Source organism: Fringilla coelebs (genome assembly GCF_963513975.1).
Source record: "Fringilla coelebs genome assembly, chromosome: 1".
Lineage (NCBI taxonomy): Eukaryota > Metazoa > Chordata > Aves > Passeriformes > Fringillidae > Fringilla > Fringilla coelebs.
In genome coordinates this window covers 127,511,639-127,537,277 of record NC_140028.1, presented here as the reverse complement: position 1 = coordinate 127,537,277, position 25,639 = coordinate 127,511,639, and the positions used below count along the sequence as shown (strand labels likewise).

General features: G+C 38.6%; 1 protein-coding gene across 3 annotated transcripts in view; it reads left to right on the top strand.

Moving 5' to 3' along the window:
- GLCCI1 (glucocorticoid induced 1) overlaps positions 1 to 25,639 on the top strand; it is a 53,551-nt gene that overhangs the window by 24,655 nt on the left and 3,257 nt on the right. The window contains exons 3-7 of one of the 3 annotated variants that reach the window (XM_084223336.1): positions 2,882 to 2,968; positions 10,863 to 10,976; positions 12,878 to 13,030; positions 19,052 to 19,262; positions 24,937 to 25,057. In XM_084223336.1, coding sequence (XP_084079462.1) covers positions 2,882 to 2,968; positions 10,863 to 10,976; positions 12,878 to 13,030; positions 19,052 to 19,262; positions 24,937 to 25,057 — 686 coding nt within the window. Of the gene's footprint in view, positions 1 to 2,881; positions 2,969 to 10,859; positions 10,977 to 12,877; positions 13,031 to 19,051; positions 19,263 to 24,936; positions 25,058 to 25,639 lie in introns of all 3 variants that reach the window. The other 2 variants (XM_084223335.1, XM_084223337.1) reach the window with 2 other exon arrangements.

Sequence of the window (25,639 nt, the reverse complement as noted above, 5' to 3'; positions counted from 1 at the left end):
ATTACAACATATTGCAAGCAGCAATTTCCAGGGTTTGAAGAAGACTCCTTTGCAATAATATTCTAGTAACTGCTTATATTGTATTATTTTTGTAAAGCTTTTCTTTTTTAAATTTGCCTCTAAATAGCGCATAAATATAACACTGTCTGACACTGTGCTAGGAGCATCATACAATGTTTGTAATCTAATACTGCAGGTAAAACTGGGGATCACAGATAGTCTGCCCCTTGTATACTGTGTATGTATGCTTTGCAGCTTGTGTCTTGACTCAGTTTACCAGGGGCTGAAAGCATCCATGTAGTCCTTGTCTTAAGGAGGATGCTATTTCAGTGGAAGAGAATGTCAAAGCATTCTTGAACAAGTACAAAATTTAGTATTAAGTGAATAGATATTTTCTGATTTTTATTTTTGATTTTTGAGTAGATCCCTCTGTATTAGAAGGGTTCCCACCTCTCTCTCCTAGCAGTCAGTGGTGTTGTTGATGACAGTCTTTAGGGGTTGATCTTAGTTTGTGTTTTGTCTTTGCTATCTGGATCAATATCTGTGTTTTTTAAAAATATAGTCAGGCTTGTGTGTTCTACATACTTGTTCTGGTTTTTAACAGTTTACTTCTCTGTATTGAGTAAGTCACTTTGGCTTTTTAGGTTCTCGATATCTTTTCAGTTTATTAAGCTGTAGTTGAAAGGATATGAGCTTATAGTGATCCCTGGTACACCCTTCTGCACTACAGGTAAGTATTTAAGCCCTCAAACTGCCTGGTTCTCCTTCATCCTGGGTTCCCCAAATGGTGGAGCAGTGCTGTATTCAGAAGACACTCTTTAGAAGCTAAGTTTTCTTGGAATTGCCTTTTTATTGCTGGTGTTGTGTGAGGATATGGTTCCAGCTGTACTTGGGATATAGTAAAATATTGTAAGAGCAATTTAAATTGCAAAGTAAGCTGTAACAGATTGTGAAAGCCTATGATTTAAAAAAAAGTAAAAGAATTTCCCCATTTTTACTAGTTCAGTAGGAATCTGCAAGCTACTTCAATGTGTTTTAAAAAAACAACATTTAAACCCAACAGAATGTCTTCCACGCACATTTCAGGGAGATGAATCTGCAAAACCAAGTAATTATTTAGAAGGTGGCTCTGTTAAAATGCAGAGCAAGCAGATGTACACATACAGGTAGCACATGCATGTGGCAGAGGCTCTGCTTTGGGTCAGGAGAGTTAAGTGCTGCCTGGCTGTGAGGGACTGCCTTGTCTTTCACATAGTTTTAAGTAGCTGTTTTAACTTTCGCATTTGATTTCATTCTTTTTTTCATAACGACATTATCTTCTGGTTTCTTCCCCAGACCCAAACAGAAGGGGCTATTTCATAACAGAGTCATGTAATAAGTATACAGAACTCTTAACTTTTCATGTAGGAACTTATTTTTTCTTTTCTGGGAACATGCAGGAAAAACTTCAAGACTGACTTTTTCCATTTGGTTTTCTAGTCACCCACACAGCTTGCTGGGCCTTTGGTTGAAGTATTACTGGTGGTGTAAAAATAACAGAGAAAAAGCCCCACCAAACCCATGGAAAGTGCAGGGGTGGCAGAAAACACAGGAGTGTTCAGCAGGCCTGTGCACACAGAGACTGAGCAGATGAAATGTTAGCAGTGACGAGCTAGGTGCTGGCTGTGTGGCAGTGTGGTGCTGTGAAGGTGCAGCCCCTGCTCTGAAGGTACAGCTCTGAGCTCGATAGTACCATGGCTGGCCTGGCTCTTGTGGGGCAGGGAGGAGCTGTAGGGCTTACTTTGATGGTGTTCTCCAGAGGGGTGCCCAGCCTCCTTCCTGAGCCAAACAGTCTCTGGTATCCCTGTGGGTACTACAAAAGCTTCTAGATGCTAGATAGGGGAAGCAAGAGTAAGGAAAGCTGTGGAGGAGCAGGGTTTCCATGCATGAGAACAAGTTCCACAGGCATGTGGATCCTAGATCCTATTTGTCTTGTGGGCTGGGGTTTTGTCTCCCTAGAAGTGTCAGCAGTGGTCCCCTCCCTTAAAAACCCCATGGGCGAATTGTTGTTTTCAGTGGGTTCAGTTTTATTGTGCTTACTGTGAAAGAGTCAGCTAGTACTAGTAGGAGTTGTTGGGGGAAGAAATCCCAACATTAACGGATTTATGTTTATGTGCCTGTAGCACTGAGTTTTATATAGTTCATATGCCAAATTCTTCCTGAATTTTAGATGTTTCCATTGTTCCTGTGACTCTCTTGTTCAGGAATTCTGGTGGATAACCTCAACTTTCATTATAGCCTTGTGGCAAATAAGCATAGTGGCTGAGAGTTTGGACTTTCTGATGCTTCTCAGTCTTTGCGGTTTAATTTGAGCTCCTGCATCTAAGGACAGTCACCAGACTTACAGGTTTTGAGATATGGCTGGAAAAGGCCTGCTTGTTGCTGTGCTGCTCATGTAAGTTGATGCCAGAAATAATAAATGGTGTATAAAACTCTTATCAAGTCAGAGTTAGCAAGAAGGGATTGGTTCTGTGGTCCAGTGGTTGAGGAAGACAGGTGGGAGAAGTGAGTTCTGGCTTGAGTTTGTTCTAGTTTTTTTAATGATGTGGTTTTCTAAACTGTCCACTAAGTGAAGTGTAGGCATGGGTGCCAAAGCACAGTGGGAGCAGCCAGGTAATGTTTTTTGGTCAGGCCTCTGATTGCTTCTTCAGTAATGTGCATTGTTCTCATCCTTTGTAAATTACTTTTTATTTATTGAGATTATTAGTGCTGCGTATCAGATTCTGAAATTTATTCACGTAACTCTGGCACTGCCTGAAGAATAAGGCTGTAATTTGTGCCAGAAGTTTTTCTCATCTGGAGAACTCAGTACAGCATATTTTCTTTTTTTTTTCCCTTGCAGACACCCAGCTGTTGGGCCGAAGAGGGAGCAGAAAAGAGATCACATCAGCGCTCAGCATCATGGGGAAGTGCTGATCAGCTGAAAGAGGTGAGAAGTTCTGCACAGTGGAGCCTTTCAAGTTTTGATAAGCCCAAGACATTTTTTGAACCCTATCTGGAGTCCAGGAAACTGCACCCTTTCCCTCTTCTCACTTGCTTTTGAAACAGGTTTTATCCCCAGTCTAAGAGTTGTTTGAAGAGTGATTGTTACTTTATGCTTCTTGGACTTCCTCCCTGCAAACTATGAAGTCTGAGTTGTGAAAGAGTGGCCAGAGTGAGCACTGGGGGACCAGCTTCTTGTTCAGTGTTATGTTAGTTAGCTTTCTGACCTTTAGCACTGCTCTCCTGGAAGAGGCAAAGTGTCAGGTGGTATGTTCACATATCGTTGCTCAGAAATTTTGTTCAGATTTTAGGTTGGAGATGGAGAGGACACCACTTCCACAAAAAGGTGTTGATACAGTAATGGTATGAGTACTTGAAATGGTTTTTAATCATAAATATTTTGCTGTAGACTACAACTGCAACTAGAAAGAGCTTAAAAAAAGTGGATTTGCATGATGAGAAAGTCGATGCAGTACAATGGTCTCCCGCTCAGCTGAAATGACAGTATCTCAGTTTTTGTCCCAGTAACCTCCATGTTGTCCAGAGTTTGAGTAACTAAATCTGTCCAGAACCTAATAAGGGGCTGCATTCAGCCTCATGCCCCTGTCAGGAAAAGAGTATCCTCTCTTTAAGAACTGCACTTTTCTTTTAGAAAAATGAATCTTGCAGCAGTTTCCATGATGGAACTTCTCCCTCATATTCTGGGCTTTTTGCATTCTCTTTCCTGACTTCCTGTTGAATAGGGCTTTCAAAAATGAGAAAGAATGTGTAGGTTATCTAAGGAGAAGAAGTTAAAAGGCAGTATATAGTCTTCTTCTGGACAGCCATTGATAGAATAATTGTCAGAAGGAGTGATGCAAGTTTAATTACTCAAATTTTAAAATCACATTTGCCAAATACAGAATAATCTTGCAGTCCATTGGTGGCAATAGCCTCATTTTTAAAGATGAGGTCCTGGGCCAAAGATAGGTTGATCTAAAGAGGGTTCTCTGTTCCCATCTCACCGAATATTTCTTATGAAACCTTGATGTATTGACACATGGGCCTTGAGTTGCCTGGACAACTTCACCTGCAGCTGTGAGGAAGCATTTGCAATCACAGATTAAGTGACCAGAAATAAGTGCAGAAAGAGTTTTGTGTCTGAGAAGTTTTGGCTTAAACCTTTCCTACCAGCACAAAGAAATGATCATACAGACAGGAGTAGCATCTGTTTCTCTAGGATAATGTTTCCTTGCTTTTACTGAGAGGCTATCCTTCATACTCTGGCAGTTTCCTATCAGTTTGTGCAACAAGCAGCTCTTCTTCACCGCAGGCCTGTGGCTGTCAGTGATACTGAACCTTCAGCATGTAAGCAAGTCTCTGCCTTTTGATAAGTGATCTATTGTGCTGGGTTGCCACCCTCTTGGTGTACTGACCACAAGAGAAAGATAAGAAATGTGTGGCCAATGTGTTTCACAGTTCCTTTTTTTGTTAGAATGCCTTAGTAGACAAAATTGGTTTTGTGGAAGAGAGTTGTTTCTATCCAAACTTTGCAATGGTTGTTCACCCCAAAACCTACCCTTGTCTTCTTCAGCATACAGTTCTTCCCCTTCCTCTGTTTTCTCTTCTCTAGCTGCTCAGGCCAGTTTTCTTACCTTGGGTTCATAACCCATGTCATACTTCATGCATCATCCAGCCACTATTCATCTACCCTATTTGAGCTCTTACTCTGTTAACTTCCAGCTCCTTGTTAGTTCTGGCTATCCATTGTTTGGCTTCCATTTTAGCTCTTTTTTTTCCTTTCCCTCAGTGTCAGCCTGTGTGGTGGGTGTTAAGTGTTTGTTCAATACCAGCAGTGTCTGTGCACTCGATTTCTTTGTGCCATATTAATCTCCAGTTCCTGGAAGGAGAAATTCCCTGGGGTGGTTCTATTCAAACTGTAAAGTCCACGAGAGACAGAATTGTTAACAAGTGTAGCTGCCAGTTCCAGATATCTTTCTTGAACACGTGCAAACTGAATTTTTTGCCAAAGCTTCACCAAATGTAAAGATTCTTCCAAGGGACTAGAGGAGCACATTTGCAGCATGAAGAACCCTCAGGCAAATGTTTGGCTTTTTCATCCAAAACAGTGGAGAACAGAACCATGCTGGTAAAAAGCTTAAAGTAATGTGCTTTGGCACATAAAATGGTAAAATCTCTTCCACCCTTCCTTTCATTTTAAATCACATTCTTAAACAGCCCTAGCACTTTTACTGAAGTCTCTGATGGGGAGGAGATAGAGTAGAATGTTACGTGGTAGACATTTGACAAAGCTATGGGCAGCTGAAAGCAAGAGCATAAGTAATGAAAATAAAAATATCACCTTCTCCTGGGCAACTGCATTTCTAATGTGTAGTGTAGGTAACATTGTTCTGCTCAGAATTTTGAATTTTTTCTACAGTTTTTGACAGTAAACGAGTAGATAGCTGTTGGCAGTTTCCATGACTTGTTTTAGCAATTTGTATTCATGTTTTCTTGCTTCAGAAATTAATATCATGCTTTTTAGCATTTTTTTAATATATTGGTAGTGTAAACTAGCTAAACACTTGTGATAGTTACTGGTTTTGATAAAATAAGATTGTGCATTTAAGTTCAAAAAATAGTTTTTTCTTTGGTTAATTTGAGTACTATTAAAATTAAATAAATTTCTTTAATACAACTGCTAGCTCTTTTTTAAAGATCTGCATCATAAAAAGAAAAAGTGAGTGTATAGGTTTAACATCCCAAGCAAGCAAATGAATTCAGAATTGCTCCTTACAAAAAGGATTTCAGTTTGGGTAGTGAAACTTACTTTGCCCTTAAATGAAATAGCTGTGTGTCAGGATTAAGTCTGTCTAGCACTAAAATAGATCTATATTTGCTTTCTTGTTATGAGTCTGTTAGAAATCTAGAAGTCCTTAGCTCTCAATATAAACTTTCCTTTAATAATTTCATAACAAAATCTACTTTTAAAGAATTTGTTTATTCTGAAGGGCTCTACTATTTGATTTTAAGAAGTCTTAAGTGTAACTTGTCTAAGATGATGCCACACTGCTTTAACATTGTTTCAATGATACATGTCTTGACTGGGACATAAAGATTGCTGTCAGTCTTTATACTGGACACTCATATTTTTTTCCTTTTTGACCTGAATAATTAGTTTGAAATTCTCTTGACATTGTTCAGGGACAATTTTAGTTATAGCTTACCCTGAACTGGAATGTACCCAGAACTGGGAAAAACCCTTTATTTAAAACTAGTAGTTTTCACTTTGTGTAGATTTTTAAAGACATATTTCAGACAGCTGATTTTTCACTTCCCTTAAGCAGCTCTCTGTGCTGTGTCTGTTACAGAGACAGCAGCAGCCCCCATTGGAAGGTCCCTTTTGCTCTAACAGAGTACTTGAAAAGGACTTAGGAATAAAAGAGAATTGAATATGAGAGCTTGCATGCCTAATGTGCTTTCATATAGCAATTGAAAGATTGTATTAAAAGGTTTAGGGAGAATTTCTAATGCTTGTTTTGCTCTTTGACCTACTGGTTAACTCGTTTATTAACAAACATTTAATGAATGAGATGGAGCTCACTCATTAACAAGAAGAGTGTGGCTTGATCAGCAATAGGAGGTTACCATGTTGTGAAGGCTGAGCTGTAGTAATACAGCCTAGTGACTGGTAAATATTAGTGAGCATTTGAGAGGTATGGTGGGATGTGTCAGGTTCCTTCATATTAGTCTGCATCTAGGTCCCTTCAAAAGGGAGAAATTACCAGGATATTTAGATTATCCCAGTGTTGTGAAGAACTGACCTAATTTGGTTATTTCTCAGTTTTGTGCCATTAGTTATATTAGACTGCATGCATGTGGCATAGAGAAAATACATATTATTCATTGTACAGCTTTGAGCTATAGAAATAATTTAGCAAGCAAAATATATATTTATAGGAGGTTTTCCTATAAGTAGGAATTGTTTGTTCAGTAGTCAGAATTTTAATTGTTTGTTCAGTAATCCTGGATGGTCATCTTACCTTTGGCTGACAGTAAACCATGAAGAACTTTGTGTCCTGAATGACTTTGTGTAGGTTTCTGAAGCAGTGCTCTTTGTGTTTTCTCTGTGTTTTTTGTTGGTGGGTTTTTTTAATAAATTACTTTAAAATAGATTAAGAAAAAAATGCTGCATCGGCAGCATTGCAGAGAACAGTCACTTGGAAGAGCAAAGTCTAAAATTTTCTTAATTTTTTTGAAATGTGCACAGGTCTGTGCTGTTTTCCCTCTCCATGCAGTCACATGAGAGTACTTGCCAAATGTGAGTTAAAATATTTTTTTTGAAGTTTAATGCCATATATGTTTGCACATCGAAATGTAGCTAACAAGTGGCATTCGAACATTGTAAATAGTGTTCAAATTGAGTGAATTCCTTGATTTTTTTTTTTTTTGGCTGTGTTTTACTTTCAACTGTATCCTCTAAGAAAACAGCTGTATTTTATAAGGAGCATGTTCTGCCCATCTTCAAGTTAGGTAGGCAGGGAGAGCATTTGAATTGATAAACAAAAATAATTCACATGTAATGGATCTAAGCACACGAGGCTAAGGCTTAAATGTCTTAAGTGGGTGCTTTAGGATGCAGATTAGATCTTTTTGTGGTGATTTCCCACATGTTCCTTAATATGACTATGTATACCCCAGTCACACTCATGTTCAGTACTTGGGCGTGTGGGGGAAGTGGTGTCCCAAACCCTTTATGTTCTCAGCTGCTCGGTGAAAACGGAGTGTTTTGTTACTGCCCTTTGGTTTCCCCAGTGTAGCACATGGTTCCTTTGCTGCCACTTCCTTGTCACCATTTTCTCTGCACAGATCTGATCTAATGCTGGATCTTTCAAATGCCTGTTTACTCACTTGGCACCATTTTCTTTGCACAGCAGACTCCCTAGCTCATATTCGCTGCGTCACTGGAGTGCCCAGGAGACAGGGTCTGCTGCTTTTTTGAGATAATTGGTAAAACAGGTGCCATCAAGGCATATGTTTCAGACTCTTCTCTTACTCCATGAATCATAATTTGTTTTATGAGAATTAGTGTAGCTCATACTGTAGATAATTTTGCTTATGTTTGTTGCTCTGATGGCGCTTCTCTGCTGCCTGAGAAGAAGGTGTAGATAAACTTGGAGGAAGCTAGCACAGCTGTCTATTTCCTGTTAGTAGCAGTGGCTTTATTTCAGCTTGAGATAGAAAATAATTAAAAGATAACCTTGTAAAAGAAAAAAAGCTATTGTAATTTCAGGATCAGCAAGTGGTAGAATCACTGTGGATTCTTCTTGGTGAAGAGATGGAGCATTGTTCAGTTCAGTGGATTTGGTGTACTCATGGACACTGCCAGCTTGCTGGTTGTCTGTGCCAGCAAGCTTTTGTCTCTCAGGTCTGCAGGATAAATAGGAAATGGCAGATTCCTTTTTATAAGCCCACTGTTACTTTCTCATTTTCTTGTCCAAAAGTAACTACATGTCCTAGTGTCATGGACAGCTAGGGTCCTGCAAGTTCAGGGCTAAGGACATATGATCTAAGGCACATCTGTTTTTTTACTGCATTAAGCTTGTTTGGCCTAAGAGATTGTATCAGCTCCAGATACACAGTCAAATCAACAATTTTCCAATTTCTGTTCTCCTCAGTGACCCAAGCACTCTTTTCTTTGTTAGTGTCAAGAACCTACTGGCTGCCACAAGTCACATACTCTTGAGGTGGCTGAGAGAACCTTTTAATTCCAGGGATCCATTGATTGCTTTCACAATATCAGAGCTTCAAGGCTTTTGGCTAGCCTAGAGACATACCAGCCTATCAACACTCTCCCATTTAGAGTTTTCACTATCCAAATTTTATAGTGAGAGGCTATGTTGTCAAAGATTTCCAAGCTTATTTGTGACAGAAATCAGTCAGCCACATCTCTGAGGTGGTATCGTGTAGATATTTTCTTTTCAAAGTGTGCTCTTGAGGAAAGCTCAGAAATTGTATTTCATCTAAATTAAACAAAATAGTGTATTTAACTTTTTGACTTACGAAGAAGTGCATAGAGTCAAGGAGAGGCAGTAGAAATGAAAGATTTATATGCAGCACTCCTTGCTTTCTGATTGTTCTTATAGCCAGCCATCTCTGTCCACAGCTGTCTTCTGAGCTGGGCACCAGTTTTCTCCTCTGTTTTTAAAGGGGAAGATGAAGATTATTTCCCAATTCTCCCCATTTTTCAGCATTCCAATGTAAGACACAAAATATTTGTAATGTGTGTATATTTACCAGAGTAGTTACCTACATGTGCTGTTACTGCTACAAGGAGAAGGGGAAATTATAGATAGAATTTTTTTTTAGAGATTAAATACCTCTTCAGACTGCAAAGTTTCTTGCCACATGGTACTTCAGTTGTACCTTTGATCAAGAGTTTAGTGTCCCAGTTCTCTAAATGAAGCTCATCTGTGTAAGTAATGCAGTTGTATTAGGGCTCTGTTTTTTTGGATATATTCAACACACAGACCCTTTTGGAACTCTTGAACTGTTTGTCTGTTGTTTAAAGATCAAAGTATTCAGCCCTTTCTGAGTAGCAGTTCTATAAATATGGGTAATGAGCTGTGGCAAAACTTGATATGAAGCCATAAAGATAGATTGTTCTTCTGTGAGTGCTACCAGAAACAGCACAAAGAAGCGTTCACAGCCTGCAGCAGAGCTCCATCCAAACCTCTTCACCAAGCACTGTCATCTCTGACTCTGTGAAGAGTGATGTGAAGTGATTCTCTGACACAGAGTTGCTTTGCAGGAGTACCAGTGATATATTTAACTAAGTGGAAATAACCACAGAGTACGTGTACTTGTGAGCTGTCACTCAGAGAGGTTAGTTTCCAGCTGATGTATGAATTCCATGTGCATTCATTCTCCTTACTTGCCCTTCAGGTTGTTAAAAATTGTATCTCTAGCTGAGTTAAAAATGAAATGGGCCCATGCATGGCCTTGTATTCCAGTGTGCTGAGCATGAGGAACAGTGGGATTTGAGCCTAAGGGAACAAATTATCCAGTTTTAAGGAAGTGTCTGTACCTGTTGTGTGAATTTGCACACAGTCTAAACTTCTGAGACAATGTTTATAGAGGTAAGTACTCTCTTTCATGTAGAAGTTTCCCAGGAGGAATAAATAAGTAGAAGAATCCCAGAATGAAATTCTTTGGTTTCTTGTTAAGGAGCAGGTCAGATGGATAATGGCTTTAGTTGAATTTGACATTTAAAATGTGACTTTTGATTAGACATCTTTGCAGCAGACAGCAGGAAAGATAATTCTGTCTGCCTGAAGGAATCTGTGGTAATATTGCCTGCAGGGAAGTGCTATTAAATGTATTAAATAAGCACTTCAGGATGAACAGTGCATTTTGAGTGCCAGTTGTTTGTGAAGGTTCTTTACTTTTATGATGAATTATCTCGAAAAAACTTTGTTTTGGTTTAAGATCAATCAAATTAAACTGTAGGCTTTAAAGTCCCCAGTTTAAACCAGTTACAGAATAGAAGATGCTGCAAATTGTCATTCTGACTACTTTTATTTGCAGCAGATATTACAGTACTTGTCCGTAAATAAGGAAATTGAATAAATAAACTAAGCCCATTGTCATATTCAGGTTGGTGAGTAGGGCAGATACTTTGGAGTAAGTGTCTGATAAGCAGAAAGAAACTTTAATGCTCATACTTCAAGGAAAGGCAATCCTATATGCCTGTAAAATCCTCCAAAGAGGATTAAAATGTCCATGATTCACTTGATATGTGAAGATGAGCAGTTACCCATTTGATAACTCATTCTCACACCACCTGAACTTCTCTCCAGCAGATTGCCAAGCTGAGGCAGCAGCTGCAGCGCAGTAAGCAGAGCAGTCGGCACAGCAAAGAGAAGGAACGTCAGTCACCTCTCCATGGCAACCATATAGCAATCAGTCAGACTCAGGTAAGTGGGCAGCTCCTCATATGAGCAGCCTCCCACCTGAATGGCCTGCTGAGCCTTCCCATCTGGCCTGTGTTTGTTCTCTTGTGTGGTACATCACATGCTTACAGTCTGACACTGCTGTGCCTTCACTGGGGTTCATCTGATGGTCATCATATAATAAAGGAAGGGTGGCACCAGGATAGCAACTGAAATATATTATGATGCTGTAAAAGTTATGGGCATGGCCAAATAAGGCTGTGCTTCAAGGGATGCATACTTGCTTCCAAGACTAATTTTTTTGTGATAAACTTTCAAAGCTCCTCTGGAAGGTATTTGCTTCTCAGTTTTGCAACCTAATTCCATCTGGGCTAGTTAAAAAAAAAAAGAAAGAAAAAAAAAAAGAAAGATAAAGAAAGTACCAAAGCAGGGGGTGCAATGGAGGATACCCAAAGCAGTCATGATTTAGTCACTACAACCTGTCAGCAAAATTGAAACCCAATTATAGTTCTAAAGCTCAGGTGAAGTTCAGCCAGTATCTTCATAAATCTTAAGGCACTCGTAGAAAGCATTTAACCATGGCTTATTTGAGAGTGCAGATATTTGAGTCCTGATTAAATTTCACCTGCAGTAGATCATTAACTTGGACTCCCTGTTACTAACAGGCCACTCTTTGAACATCTGAAATGTTGGTTCTATCATGCTATTTCCTGAGTACCTTTCTAACTACCTGGTGTTCTATAGCAGTTAGTTACAGCAGCTGGTTGAGCTGTGGTGGCTGATTCCTTATATTCCTTCTATGGGGATAAAATTTTGTGGTCAGATCCTAAAGCATAAAGACAATAGGAATTTGATGCTCTTCCTGAACCTGTTAGCCTTTTTTACAAAGGATCCTACTACATTTGACACAGAAAAGGGTCTTGCTTTACATCTCAAAGTAAGCTGTTGCAAGTACCTGTGCCATTATAGTCACATAGCAGACAGCCTTTGACAAAGATTGAAATGCACCTAGGACATGTGCTGTGAAGAACATTGTTGAGTACTTGGAGCTCACTTAAAAGCCATTCTTCAGGCTGTGTGTTTTGGCAGTGAGAGAATGCTTGCAAGCAAATGACTTGCACCTTGTGCAAAATTCACTTGATAAGAACTCAAAAAAATGTTTACATTTTGTCTTAAACATCCTGTGATTCTGTGAGGAGGAAGAGAACACGTGGATTGACACGAGGCTTTTCATGGCTGTCAGTGTAGCTGCTGCCCAGGTGAAGATTTTAAGGTTGAGTGTGCAAGACATAGGTGCACTCTTGGGAATGCTTCCTGTTGGTAACAGAGCTCCACTGAACAGGCTTTTCTGAAAATCATATTTGTACTCACTTATGTGCTTGTTTCTTAAACTCAAGATGATTTCTCTTAAGACCTTTAACGTAAAGTTCTGAAAAGGTATAAGCTAATGAAATTAAAGGTTCAGAATGAATGTTTTATTTTGCATTCGCTAAAACCAACTAAAAGAGAGTAAAAGTACATTAAGTGACTATTTTGGTTGAGTCATTAAGCTTTAGGAATGTTATGAAATGCCTTTTGGATCCCAGTTAGCATCAGGGCCTCATGCAGTCCCCATCCCCCTGCAGTGTAAACCTTAGTCTGTGCCTCTGGAAAGTACATACACCTGTCTGCTTACTACCAAGTGAAGTCATAGAGTGCTTTGGTTGTACAACTCTTCTTTGAGTTAAGGAGAGATGATTTTATTGGCTTTTGATTTCTGCAGGCATTTGTTTTTATTTAAATTCACCAAGTAAAGATGATCTTCTAGCAAATTCTGGCAAAATTATTACACACCTTCTTACTGAGTAATGTTTTTAGTTTTGGTCTCAGACTTCTGCCTTTATTCTGTTTTCCATCTTTAAATCATGTTGCTGTCTACCTTCTAGGCTTGTATTTCCAGATCTGTCCCTATGCCACTGTCAAGCATTTCAGTGCCAAAATCAACTGCTTCACGTGTGCCGTGTAATGTAGAAGGAATAAGCCCTGAACTGGAAAAAGTATTCATTAAGGAGAATAGTGGAAAAGAAGAGGTATCCAAGGTAAGAATATAGTAAAATGTTTATGGTTGTTATCTCTTTGTAATCTATAAACACAGGGAAAACCTTCCTCTTGAGGAACCTTCGTTGTGGCTGAAATTACAAATACTTTTCTTCAAAGAATTGTTTGTTTGAAAACTTTGTTTCAGTGTTTTAGCATGGTGGGTTTTTGTTTTTGAGTTTTCTTTTTTATTTTTAAAGGGCTTCTGGCCAAACCTACTTTGCTTAGCATGCCCTTTCTATAGAGAACTTGCAACTTTTTTTAAGAGATACAAGCATTAGAACATTCAGACACTTCAGGCTGCAGTAATAAGTAATTAGAGATCAGGAGATAGTTATATTTGCTTCATTTTGCACTCTTTTTCTTGAGCAAGATGTAAGTTTCCAGTGCTATGCTCTCCTTTTTGGTTTTAATGCTCTTTTTTCCGTGAACTGAATGTGGACCATTTTACTGCCATGAAACCTCTGTGATCTGTCATGGGAGAACTCTGTATGGGAAATACTGACAAATGGGGTGGCTTTGCTTTGGAGCATTGGACTTTTCATTGAGGAATTTGATGACACTGAAAATGTGAAATACTTGGTTTACAGCCACTGTTTCCTGAGCAGCCAGTGAAAATTTTCTACTGTGGAATAAAGTACTCCACGTTTTTTTCCCTAATCTTCTGCAAGTTGTAGGTGCTTTTCTCATGAATGGTCATATAATAGCAATTCAGTATACAAATCAAGCTATAGAACATCCATCAGAGGTTTAAGATTCTGAAACCTCATATTTGCAGCTCTTCATATCTGTAGTAAACTTAAATTTTTTTTTTTGAGTAGTCTTGGCTTCTCCAGACCCCTAGTTGTGTGGACAAAGCACTCTTAAGAGTGTAGTAGTAGTTCTATGCTATGTTTCCTTTCCTAAGGCTGTCTTATCCCTTTAGATGAGGTGTGTACCAGGGGAATAAGGAAAAAAGTCAGACATGCACCCTGAATGCCCAGCTCAACAAGCCTTGTTGCACATCTCCAAAGAGTACAAAAAAATGTGTATTGTAGTGCCACCATTGATGTTGCTATGGCTGGGGTTGTAATCTCCTGTAGTTGGGAGGATATTTCATTTATCTATCAGACAAATCATCCTTGTAAATGTTGTCCTTGGATTTTAACAGCTTACTGCTTGGGATGCAGAGCTCTCCTGTGTTACTGAATGTACTGACTCTGATCCAGCCAAACAGCTAAGCACATACTTAAGTGCATTGTTGGATTTGGGCCAGAGGTGCTCGGAGTTTACGCAGCCAAGGCAATAGTGAACCCTTCCTCCAAACATTCAGCTGGCAAGAGCTTCAGACACAAAAGAAAGTCATAAATCAGACATTGCCCTTGAAGTCAAGTCCATCTTTGTGGGCAGAGGGTTGTTTCCCGCTATGTAACTGTTAATTTCTGTGAACTCTGGTCTTGTGGGACCTAGTGTGGGACTCCTAGCACTGTCTGTGAGATTACAAGATCTCAGTTTGCTTATGGAAGATCATAACAAGATCATCATTTACTCAAATCTTACTGCCGGTGAACTTTCTCCTAATACAACAATTTAGCCTGGGGGAACTGGGGGCAGCTGGGTTAAAGGTTAGGACTCACTGGACAAAAGATAGACCATAGGAAACCAAGCTCTTGTGCTCCTGTTCGTTTTTCTTTCAGTTTTCTGGCATTCTTTCTTGCTGTAACATTTTGTAACATTTTGTATTTTTAGAAACTATTTTAAAAGCAAAGTCAAAGATAGTTTGTTGCTTTGGAATATGTCTTGTGTCTTCGCTCATGTTGATTTAGTTCTGTTACTTCTCTGAAACATTTTTAAAAAAAATTTGTTTTAACATCTTAATGATGGTTAAAATTGTAATTGTAAAAGCAAAAATAACCAAACCACTATTATGCAGTTATTATTGTATTTCATAAAGACAGTTGAGGATTAGTAATGTCTTTGTGTCATTACAGTCCATAGGATTTTTAAAAGGTAAAGTTTAGAGATTGCATAATAGTCAAAATACTAAAAAAATTTCATTCTTTGCAGTTTAGCAATAGCTGTATTTTTTTCACATAATTAATCTTGCTTAGCTGGCTGGTGTTTCCTTTTTGCTTTCATAAAATGAATTTGTCCTTTTTGAGGCACTTCTTAATCATCTCTTTCTCCTCAAATTTATTAATGAACTTCTAATTAATGTTCTAATGCATTTATTCAAAATTCTTGGATATATTTTCCTTCCTTCATTTATAGCTTGCTGATTAACTCTGACAAGGTGTGATGGTGTCTCTGTTCTCACCATAACTTGTAAGATGGAGCCAGCTTTTTTTAAAGTTGTTGCAGGCTTTTGTTCTTTTTCCCATTGTAATTCCACAACACCATCATTGGAGACTTGGGTGCAGAAAGATGATGGACTTTTTGTAGGGATTAGGGGATAAGAGGTGTTCCCTCTTCTGGAATACAACAGTGAAAATCATGAAATGTGCCCCGTAGCAGAGCACAGACACATTCATAGGCCTCCTGTCAGGAAAAACATTCTACTGAAACTATCAAGTATACAGAAGTAATTAGAAATAAATAAATTTTGATGGAATATCAGATAGTGTAAGTAAAGTGATTACTGTGTTCCTCGTTGGATTTCTAAAGCTTCTGGAAGGAGATGGCGAGGTGGTCTTATGTACCTATCTGGAAACTTAATCCCTTAATAAAATGACTTCTTTTATTTTGCACAGATGCAGAGGATCCTTACTTAACTCCTCTTAGCCTTCATCTGAAACCTGTTTTTTTTTTCCCAAGTGTTCCTTCCTAGGATACACTACTTGAACCTGATCTAGTGCATTGATGGCTTCACTGATGCCAGCAGGAAGAAGCACTTTCCTATGTTGGCCTTTATGTTCCAGTCTAGAGGAAAGTTTTTAAATCAATAGCATTGAATGCTTTGCTCTGAAGAAGTTGCCTCCCAAATAGATGTACAGCTTGTGAGGAGACTCCTGTTGGTGATGCTGTTACAGACTGGTGGCATTCCTGATTCTTCTAAGCAGAGTGTTGTTGGAGTTTTTTCCAGCAAAAAGATTGATACCGAAAATAAATTGGTGAATGTTAACAGTGTATTGAAAAATGCATACTTGTTGTCAAATGCAGCTTTTTCATACCTTTGCTGGGAGATGAGAGCAGTGTGTAACTGTGTCCAAGAACACACATCCAGTAGGGATGGACAAGTGTCCTGTCAGAATGCATTTGATATAAGGTTAATACATGACTGGACATACTTGAAAAAAAAAACCCTCAAGAAATAGCATATAGAATGCAGTAATTTCTAGTTGTTTTCCATGCATTGGGCATTATGGGAAGTAATAGCAGCTGTACCAAATTAGTTATCCTCTTTCTTATCTTGTAAGGTTGTGAGAACTTCAGTTTTAGAAGAGTTCAGGCATGACTCATAGAAAGTAACTTCCAAAGTGTTTTTTTACATTGATCAGGTTTGATACATAAACTTTTTAACAAGATAAATACTTCTAGTTGATATTTTCATGGAGACTTTTCCACTTTTCAGCAATGAGGGAAAGATAAATGCAAGAACACAGTAATCTTAGATATTAACTGGCATTTTCTATGCCTAATAAATGTTATTGCACTTGTAAAGAATGATAAATATTTGGCTTTTTCTGCTTATGTGTATATTTAGATATGTGTCTAAAAATATGGATTATTTTTGTACCTCAGGTTTTAGCTCAGGGGAGATTGAAATATGGGATGTGGCATATACTTCCTGCCTGCCTGAGACTACATTGTTCCTCCAGGTGTGGAAGAACATCTGTGTTATCCTGAAATCTTTAATTATGTGATCACTTGCTGTTTTTTTCCCCTCCCTGGAATCCTTGTTTTACCTGTTAGATAGACCATAGTGTATGCCCTTAATGAGCAGCTGTTTGGTGTTTTTCCCTTCTCCTCCTTAGATTTGTGTCCTCATGCTTACTGTTACACCTTTCTTTGAAGTGAGAAATCTGAATTTTTGCCTGAGATTTTGCTTCTTTATAATAGGAGCATTTTGTTCACTTTACATCACAGTTATGTGAGAAGAAAGATAATATTATTTACACTTTATGGATGGGGAAACACAATTCCATCAGGGTTCTATAGTGTGGTTGTTCAGGTAGCTCAGGATGTTGCATTCCAGTTCAGGAATGCAGCTCCTGTAGTCCTCTGCATCTGTTAATGCAGAGGACTTACAAATCAGACCCGTATAAACTGTGTGTCCAGAAGAGATACTGTAGAAGACAAGACACAGGTTGGTTCAGTTGATTCCCTGACATATCACAGAATTTTTGTGGCAGAGAGAGAAATAAAGATGCTGTTTTCTATGGCAGTTTTTGGGACGGTTGTTTTTTTGTTTTGTTTTTTTTTTGTTGTTGTTGTTTTGTTTTGTTTTTGTGGTTTTTTGGTTTGGTTTGGGTTGTTTTTTTTGGTTTTTTTTTGGTTTGGTTTGGTTTTTTGGGTTTTTTTCCTGGTGTGGTTTTTTGTTTGGTTTTTTTTTTTTTTTTGGTGTGGTCTTTTTTTCTTTGTTGGTTTGGTTATGATAATTATGAGACTACTTTCTTTCTACAGCTTCAGTCTTGTTTTGTCTCTTCTGTCTGTGTAACAAATGCTACAGAGCTGCAAGTCTGTCTTGTGCATTGAATGAGTCAGGGCCTGTTGGGGTGATGGGAATAGACCACCAAGTCATGTTGTAATGCATATGCAATGGGAACTGAGCTGTTGGAGCAGACCACACAGCTGTGCCCAAACCTTACAGTGTTTGATGGAGCAACTGTAATGTTCTCTTTAGTGTGTTTCTTTGCTCTTACTTGAAATATGAAATGGTATTAACTGGAAGACTCATAAGAAGAAAATTATCTTCTTGCTCTGCTATGTCTGCCTCTTTGTGTAATATGTGGTGGTTTTCTGGATAGACTGTTGCTGAAAAAGGGAGAATGTGATACTCAGCCAATAGATGTCATGTCCTCGTTGCTAGCAAAAGTGTTGGGTTGACTTTTAGGCTCTGGAACAAGCTGTTACAGTTTTGGAATATATGCGGAAGAGAGGCAATAAAATAAAAATGTTCACTTGATGTGAGAGGGGAAAAAGGCATTAATTTTTTGTAGCTAGAACATTTAAGCTGTTCTTTATGGTTTGGACACAGTTCTCACTGAAGTGAGAATAAAAATTTTTTAAATCTTGCAGACATTTTTTCCCCTTTACTTCTAAGCAAGACTTTAATTCCCACTTGGTTTCTTACATTTAAAGCAGCACCATCTTTATTAAAAAAATCATTTTCCATTGGGAAGGACAAATAAGTAGAGCGTGCCAATGTACTGCTGTGAGCATGTCGATGCAGTATGTTGCAGAATGGGATGCAGCATCACTCTGGCCAGTGCCAGCTAGGCTGATACAGGCAGGTAGAGTTTACTAGCTTTGGCTCAAGACAAAGCTTGTGAGCCTTGTTACAAGCCTGCGTGTGTGCATCATCTGTAGAAGGATGGAATGTAGGGGTGTGCTGGAGAATTGCAACTTACTAGCAAAACTTGGTTTCCTTTTATAATTGCAATTCAGTTGGTTGTTATGGCAATAGTATGCCATTGTATTTGACATTTTGTACTTCCCCTTTTATCCAAATGTGATCTCTGTCAGGGTACTTGTTTTTGTATTATAATAGCAGTGACCTTTATTGAAAATTGTAGTACTACAAATAATTAGTGAGGGAGGTTTACTTTTTTTAACTACCGTAAAAACCATAAAAACATACCACTGGCACGTGTTGAATTGTGGATGTTAACTTTGCGTTGGAACGTGTGCAGGTTGCCCCAGTACTCCGGGTAATTAGTGTGTGTCATATCCATTGTACACTGCATTATTTTCTTGTGTGAGATCTCCCTGTTCTTGCTAAATGGCCGTGTTTGTTCTTCTTAAGGCCTTTGCTGATGAGTGCTACAGGCTGCCATTGCTTGTGAGTTTGATCTTTTGTCTGTAATTGCTTGTTTCTCTTGCAGCCTTTGGACATCCCTGACGGTCGAAGGGCGCCGTTGCCTGCTCACTATCGCAGCAGCAGTACCCGGAGCATCGACACTCAGACTCCGTCTGTGCAGGAGCGCAGCAGCAGCTGCAGCAGCCACTCACCGTGTGTCTCTCCCTTTTGCCCTCCTGAATCTCAGGATGGCAGTCCCTGTTCAACAGAAGATTTGCTCTATGACCGTGATAAAGGTGAGAGTAGAATGGCCTGCCTTTACCTATGGGAGGCATGTGATGTCATGCTTTTACAACTACCTTCATTTTACTCATTACATCAGTTTTTGTTTTTGTTTGATGGTTGTGGAGGGATTGAGGATTTATCTGAAAATTGGTTTTGTTTGTTTACATATCTTTTTCCCTCTTGTTTGTGAAACTTCACAAACATCTTCCATAAATACGTCAGAGGAGCACAGCAAACAGTTACCTATTTATGAAGATTCTAATGAGAAGAATTCAGACTGTAATATGTTTACCTTTAAGAAAGGTTTCAGGAAGGTTTGTGGTAGACTGCATATTTGTTGTTGGTGAGTTGCTTGCTGTTGAAAATGGTGATGAAGTTTTGGACTGCTTTTAAAAGACCTTTGCTTCTGAACTCTTACATTCTACTAGGAGCTATTTGGTGAGGAGCTCAGATACCTGTTTGAACAACCTGGTGGAGGGTAATTACTTCTCTGTGTATGCTGCATAATGGCTCAAAAATTCTGAATAATTTATGCCTTTATCAATATCCTGTGTTTTTTTTGCAGTCTGTAAAATGTTGTTGGGTTTTATAGTGGGAGTACAACTGGAGTTTCTGGAATTAAGTTACTGACAGACTATGGAGTATGAGTATATGGGCACCAGTGTAAAAAGGACTGTGTTTTTTTTGACAACTGTTTACTAATAAAATTACCCTTGTGCTTCTGGTCAGCTAGCTGAAACATGGACTCAGTGTGGAGGATGTAGGATTTGGGTAAATCATGCAAAATAAAAGGAGTAAGTTTCACAGAGAAATGAAAATTTTAAGGTTTAGCATATATTTATTTACCAATGAGCTAAAAATAGCAGAGTTTTGAGGTTGTAAGTAAGGTTAAGCGTTTTTTTTGTAAACACTGTCTGTTTATTAAGAGTTAAAGTAATTTGGGAATAGCATTGGGGAAGTCAACAGGAGAAACACTAGCTTTTCTTGATTTCTGAAAAGTATTTTTTTTCCACATCTTGGATTTAAAAGGAAATAGTGGAAAACAAATCCATCTGCCCAAATCCTGAACTGGGGTTGGATGTGTGCAAGTGTGCAAATTAACCACATTAAAGTAAAAGTCTTAGCTCAACACAAGAGTTGGCTATGCTCCAAAAATAAGTGTTATTAGCTTGCCTCCACCATACTCCTCTTTCTTATACTATGCATGTGAATTTTAATATGTTGTCAAAACTGAATCACTATAGAAGCATTTACTAAAGTACTAGCACACAAAAAAATCATCTTGACAGGTAAACTGGTTCATATATGTCCTGATAAGAAATAAAAGTTAAAAAGCAAGGAAATCAATACTTCCTTTTGCAGTCAATACTCCGTTATCACAGTAACAGGAATTTTCAGTGGTACATTTATTGGCAGTAGTGAGTGAAGACAGTTTGAAATAGTGCATCTTGCCTTTTTAATGCTTTTCAAGGCTTTTTATCTCTTGCCTTGGATTTTTTGAACAGCTGACTGAGTGAAATTTGTGAGTAGATACTTATTTGTAGATTTTTGTTTTAAGATTTTTGTTTTAAGACTGGCTTTAATGCTAGGCTTACATCAAAAGTCTTCTCTGGGAGAAGTGTGTAGGTGATGATGATAAACAGCCAGTTTTTTAAGTCATCATAATGGCATTTTAAACTAGGTTTAAGTAAGGTGCCTAATACTATGCATATGAAAGATAAGACCTTGAACTTCTCATCACAACTTAATTTTTTAAGGGCAAGGTAAAAACTAGGAAAACATGTAGCAGTTTTCCAAGAGAAAGTTATTTCTTCAGAGGTTGCAACAGTATAGGCAGAAGGGTGCTTTTTGCTCTCATATCATCCAGATTCTACAGGCTGGTTGTTCTGAATTAGAATATTGCTTCAAAATAATTAAATTATGGATAAATGAGGGTTATGGCTGGAAATTACAATAGAATAGCAAGTTCGAGGGGCAGTTTATTACATTTGTTGTGGCTGTTAATTGCTCTATACAATAAAAACTTGGGAAGGTTTTTGCACCTTCATTTTAAAAGCTTTTGTGAGCCTCGAATGAAACGATCACCCATTTTTTGTGAGACCTGTTGAGTTTGGAAATATGCATTGTACAACCAAATGTAGATTTTTGGTGACATTTTCTTGTTACTTTTCTAAAGGTTTAGTTTTCCTCTTGATGGAAATAATTTGTATTTACCATTAAAAAGTGTAGTTACTGGTGTTACTAATGGCTGTGGGGCGTGTTGCTGAATAGGAAAGGAAGGTTAGTTTGACTAAGGGACTGAGCAGTGAGAGGAGCCAATGCTCTGTACAGACACAGCACTGCTTTACATTCCTAAAGCATCTTTAACTTTTTGTGTAAAGCTGTGCTTTGGCCTGAGGCCCTCCCAGCTGCCCTTTGGACTCTGTCAACTGGTGGGTTTACCTTTCTGCAAGAAGCTGTTAAATAATTGAATTTTTCAAAAGCAAGTGAAAGCTAATTTTCAGAAAAGGGTCACAGTATTACTCTGAACAGAGCAGTGATACTACACAGTATTGATTAGAGCAGACAAGGAAGGAAGGGTTGGGAAATAATGTGTTTTCATAGCACCTGGCTTGATGATTTTGTATTAAAACTACTGGTTTCACTAGATCTGTTTTGTTATACTCTGGTCCATGAAACTGTAATTCAGAGCCCTACATAGGATCCTCAGCAGCTGTGACAGAAAGGAAAATCAAAGGCATCTGAAGGTATAAGCAGATGAAATCTGGAGGGGTTTCTTTGTACAAATATAAATTGTATACCCTGTTTTTCAGGGATTTTGATTTAGGTAGCATTTAGTAGTCCCACTGTTGCTAGCAGGCTCTTCCAAGTAACATGTTCATGAAGATGCTTGTTATATTCTGGGCGTCTGATTCATAGTTCTTTGAAGGAAAGTTGTTTGTGGAGTCTTTGGATGGTCTTATTAGTTATTTTTGAACCTATCAAAAGTAATCCCAAGGCTCACTGGCAGTTTCTTGTTAAAGTATAGTCCCTCAAAAAACTGCTCTACAGATCGTTTTTTATTTACCCCCTTTTGTTGTTCTAATATGTGCAAGATATGATTTCTTGTATTAAGGTTAAAATAGTATTGTTAGTGTTTTAATTACAGTCCTAAAATGTTTTCTAGATAAGAGAATATATGTGTTTTAAGTATGTGTCCAGAAATTCCATGTGATAAGCCTCCATATCGTCTGCTGTGCGTTTGTGGCAGGGAAACTCCCTTTAAAGAGTCCACGATCAGTCACTGTCGGTGGGATGGGATGGAGTGGGATGGGATGGGATGGACTGGGATGGGATGGGATGGAGTGGGATGGGATGGAATAGGATGGGATGGGATGGGTGGGCTGGACACACCGGCAGGGCGCCCCCTGCTGGAGGGAGCCGAGGGCTCGGCCTCGTGGCCTCGGCGAGGCGCGAAGGCGCGCATGGGACAGCACACATGGATGTGCCGTGTGGTCAGGGATTAATGACGGGACAGTTCAGCGCTGCAGAGCTCACAGGATACACAAGTGGAGTCTGGCTTAAGCTGTGAATCCCACCTCTTGCCACTTAACTGGTGGCTTGTGTTCCCAGTCCCTCCTGCTCTCGCCCGAGGCCCGGCTTGTACGCGCGAGTCTCCTCGCAGCCGCACGTGTTCTCCAAACAGCGCGTGCCGTGCACTCGGGCAAAATGAAAATTAACAACTTCATAAGCTTTAAAAGCAGGGAGGGTAAAGAGAAATACTTGTTTAGCAGCTGTCTCACGTAGAAAGTTTCAGCCAGGCAGAGCTAACTAAACCAAAAACTTGATTGAAAGCTGAACTGGCTAGCAGACAAGACTCTTAAACTCTTAAATCTTCCAAGAACTGACTTAACTTTGAATTCTGTTTGATTCTTCCCTTGGATGTACTGCCATGTTTTCCACTATTCAGTGGAATGAACAGTAGTACATTTTATGTCTCTAATTTTTTAAATAGAAACTTGGATGTTCAATTTTAAATATTAGCAGGAGGAAACAAACTGTCTGAGTTCTGTTAATGATTTCTGTGTTTAGAATGAGTGGTGTGGGCCAACAGTGGAAAGATGCCAACAAGACCATCATGCTCCCAACTTGGCAAATATCTGTATCGTCTCTAAGCATTTTCTGCCTTCGTAGTTAACACCAAAAATTCTGTAAATAGAAGTCCTGTATTCACTCTACATCAGGAAAGCACTGAATAATCAATATGCTACTGAGGTTCACGTCAACACTATTATTTTATCTCATATCATTCATAATAAATCTTCAAAGGGAAGTGTGACATTTGAGTTGATTTGTTTCTTCTTGTAAGAGGAAGCAGGAATGTTTCAAAACATCTAATGATTAGCCTTAATATTTGAGTCATGGTAATATAATAGTTTGTATAGTTACTCTTTGCAAGCTGTTAAAGACAAATCTGTCCACTTTGGTAAGGTTAAATCATAGTGCTTGAAGCTTGGATGTCTGAAAAAGCAACACACATGCACGACAGGGAAGTAAACCAAGGCTATACACTTGAGTTAAAAATAATGTACCCCACATTAGTGGAAAGATTTGAAAAGATCTACAGCAAGAGCAGCTATTTCTCTCCTGTTAAGGTGTATTTGTAAGTTGGTCCTCGTTAATTTTGCTATTTCATTTTTTAATTGTAATCCTAAGCAGGGAATAGGGAACCAGTAATACTACCTTGGGAGAGATGCTGCTCTTTTAAAAGGTAGAAGCCACTGCAGAAACCTAATTTCCTAGTTTTCTGTGGATAGCTATTTCTGTACCTACTTTATTTCCTTAATGCATTTACTATCATGTTGTCAGCATGACTGTTTAAAGTGAACCCTTTCATAATCTTAAGATTTGCATCTTCTGTGCTTCTATCATTACCAGACTTGAGCCTTCTCTCATACTTTCTGAGAAGTACAAATAAATCTGCCTGTTGCCTTTTGTCCTAGATCTTCTCGCCTTTAATTCTAAGTGTGTCTGGCTAAAATACACACAGGCAGCTCAAGTTATGAAGAATACCCGTATTTTATAGCCAGTAATGATGAGAGAATTAAACTGTAGAAGCTTTATTCTAGATTCTAAAGCCACTTCACAACTGTGAAGCAAGTAAGATAAGACATTGTAATGATAAGGTAGCAGTACCTGTGTTACAAATGTGTTTCATTTAGTTCCGACTTCTGAGCTGCTCATGAGGCTGATGAGGTCAATATTCCAGTGAAAGATTGTTTTAAAATAAGATACAAGTTGTATACACTGTTTATACAGTGAGAAGGTGTTTTATCATTACCACTCATAATTCTTCTGCATGTATTGTGCATATTACCTTGTTCATTTATGGTTTTTGAACTATGTAATAAAGAATGTATTTGTTTCCAGGATCACAGCTCTGCTTTGTTCCGATTGCAGTGTTCTGGATAAAAATATCCTCCTGTTACGTGTTGTTATACAATAGAGTGCTGCTGCACCGAAGCTGTTACTCAGAAGAAATGTGCTATACAAGGGTGTTAGAAGTAGCCTGCAATAAAGGAAGCATTGTGGTAGAAGCAAACCAGCGCAGTGGCTAAATTGTGAAAAAAGGCATCTTGTTTGGAAATCGAATTTAATTAAAAAGCACTCTCAATCTCTAGTAATATAACTGCTTTAAATTTTCAGACAGTGGGAGTAGCTCACCGTTGCCCAAGTATGCCTCATCTCCCAAACCAAACAACAGCTACATGTTCAAACGAGAGCCCCCAGAGGGATGTGAGCGAGTGAAGGTCTTTGAGGAAATGTCGTAAGTAATGCCTTTTATATCAGCTGGTATCTGCAAAGCAGTAAACCTGTTTACTGAGCCTATTCAACTGCAGATGAATAAACTATTCCAGCTGATGGGTTTTTCAGGAGCAAACTATTCTTATAGTTTGTGAAAGAGAGAAGTTCAAGTGTTTACATTGGTGTGAAGAGAAAATGGAGTCTTTTACCTCCTTTTGTGCGTTTACAAAAGGCAACAAAAATCCAAGCAGGAAAGATAAGGTACATTAATTTCCTAAGCATTTATATAAACCTCTTTCCATGTATTTTTTTAACATTTTAAATTTTCATGGCTTAAGCAAAAACTCCCCTTGTCATAATTACCCATTTCAAGCATAAGTTGCATTTTGATGTGTATAAAACATAGAAAATGGAATGAAACATATGAAAAGTGTTTGTAGATGGTAGTATGCTTATGGCATAGACTTTGCTCAATATTTTTGCTGAGCAAGAAATTGGAAAATGAACTCTTGGACATCATGTCTTTTTTCCCTAGACCCAGCAGTATTTGAGCACAGCACATGCTGTTGAGGTTGCATGCTAAGCTCCTGTGGATGAAAGAATT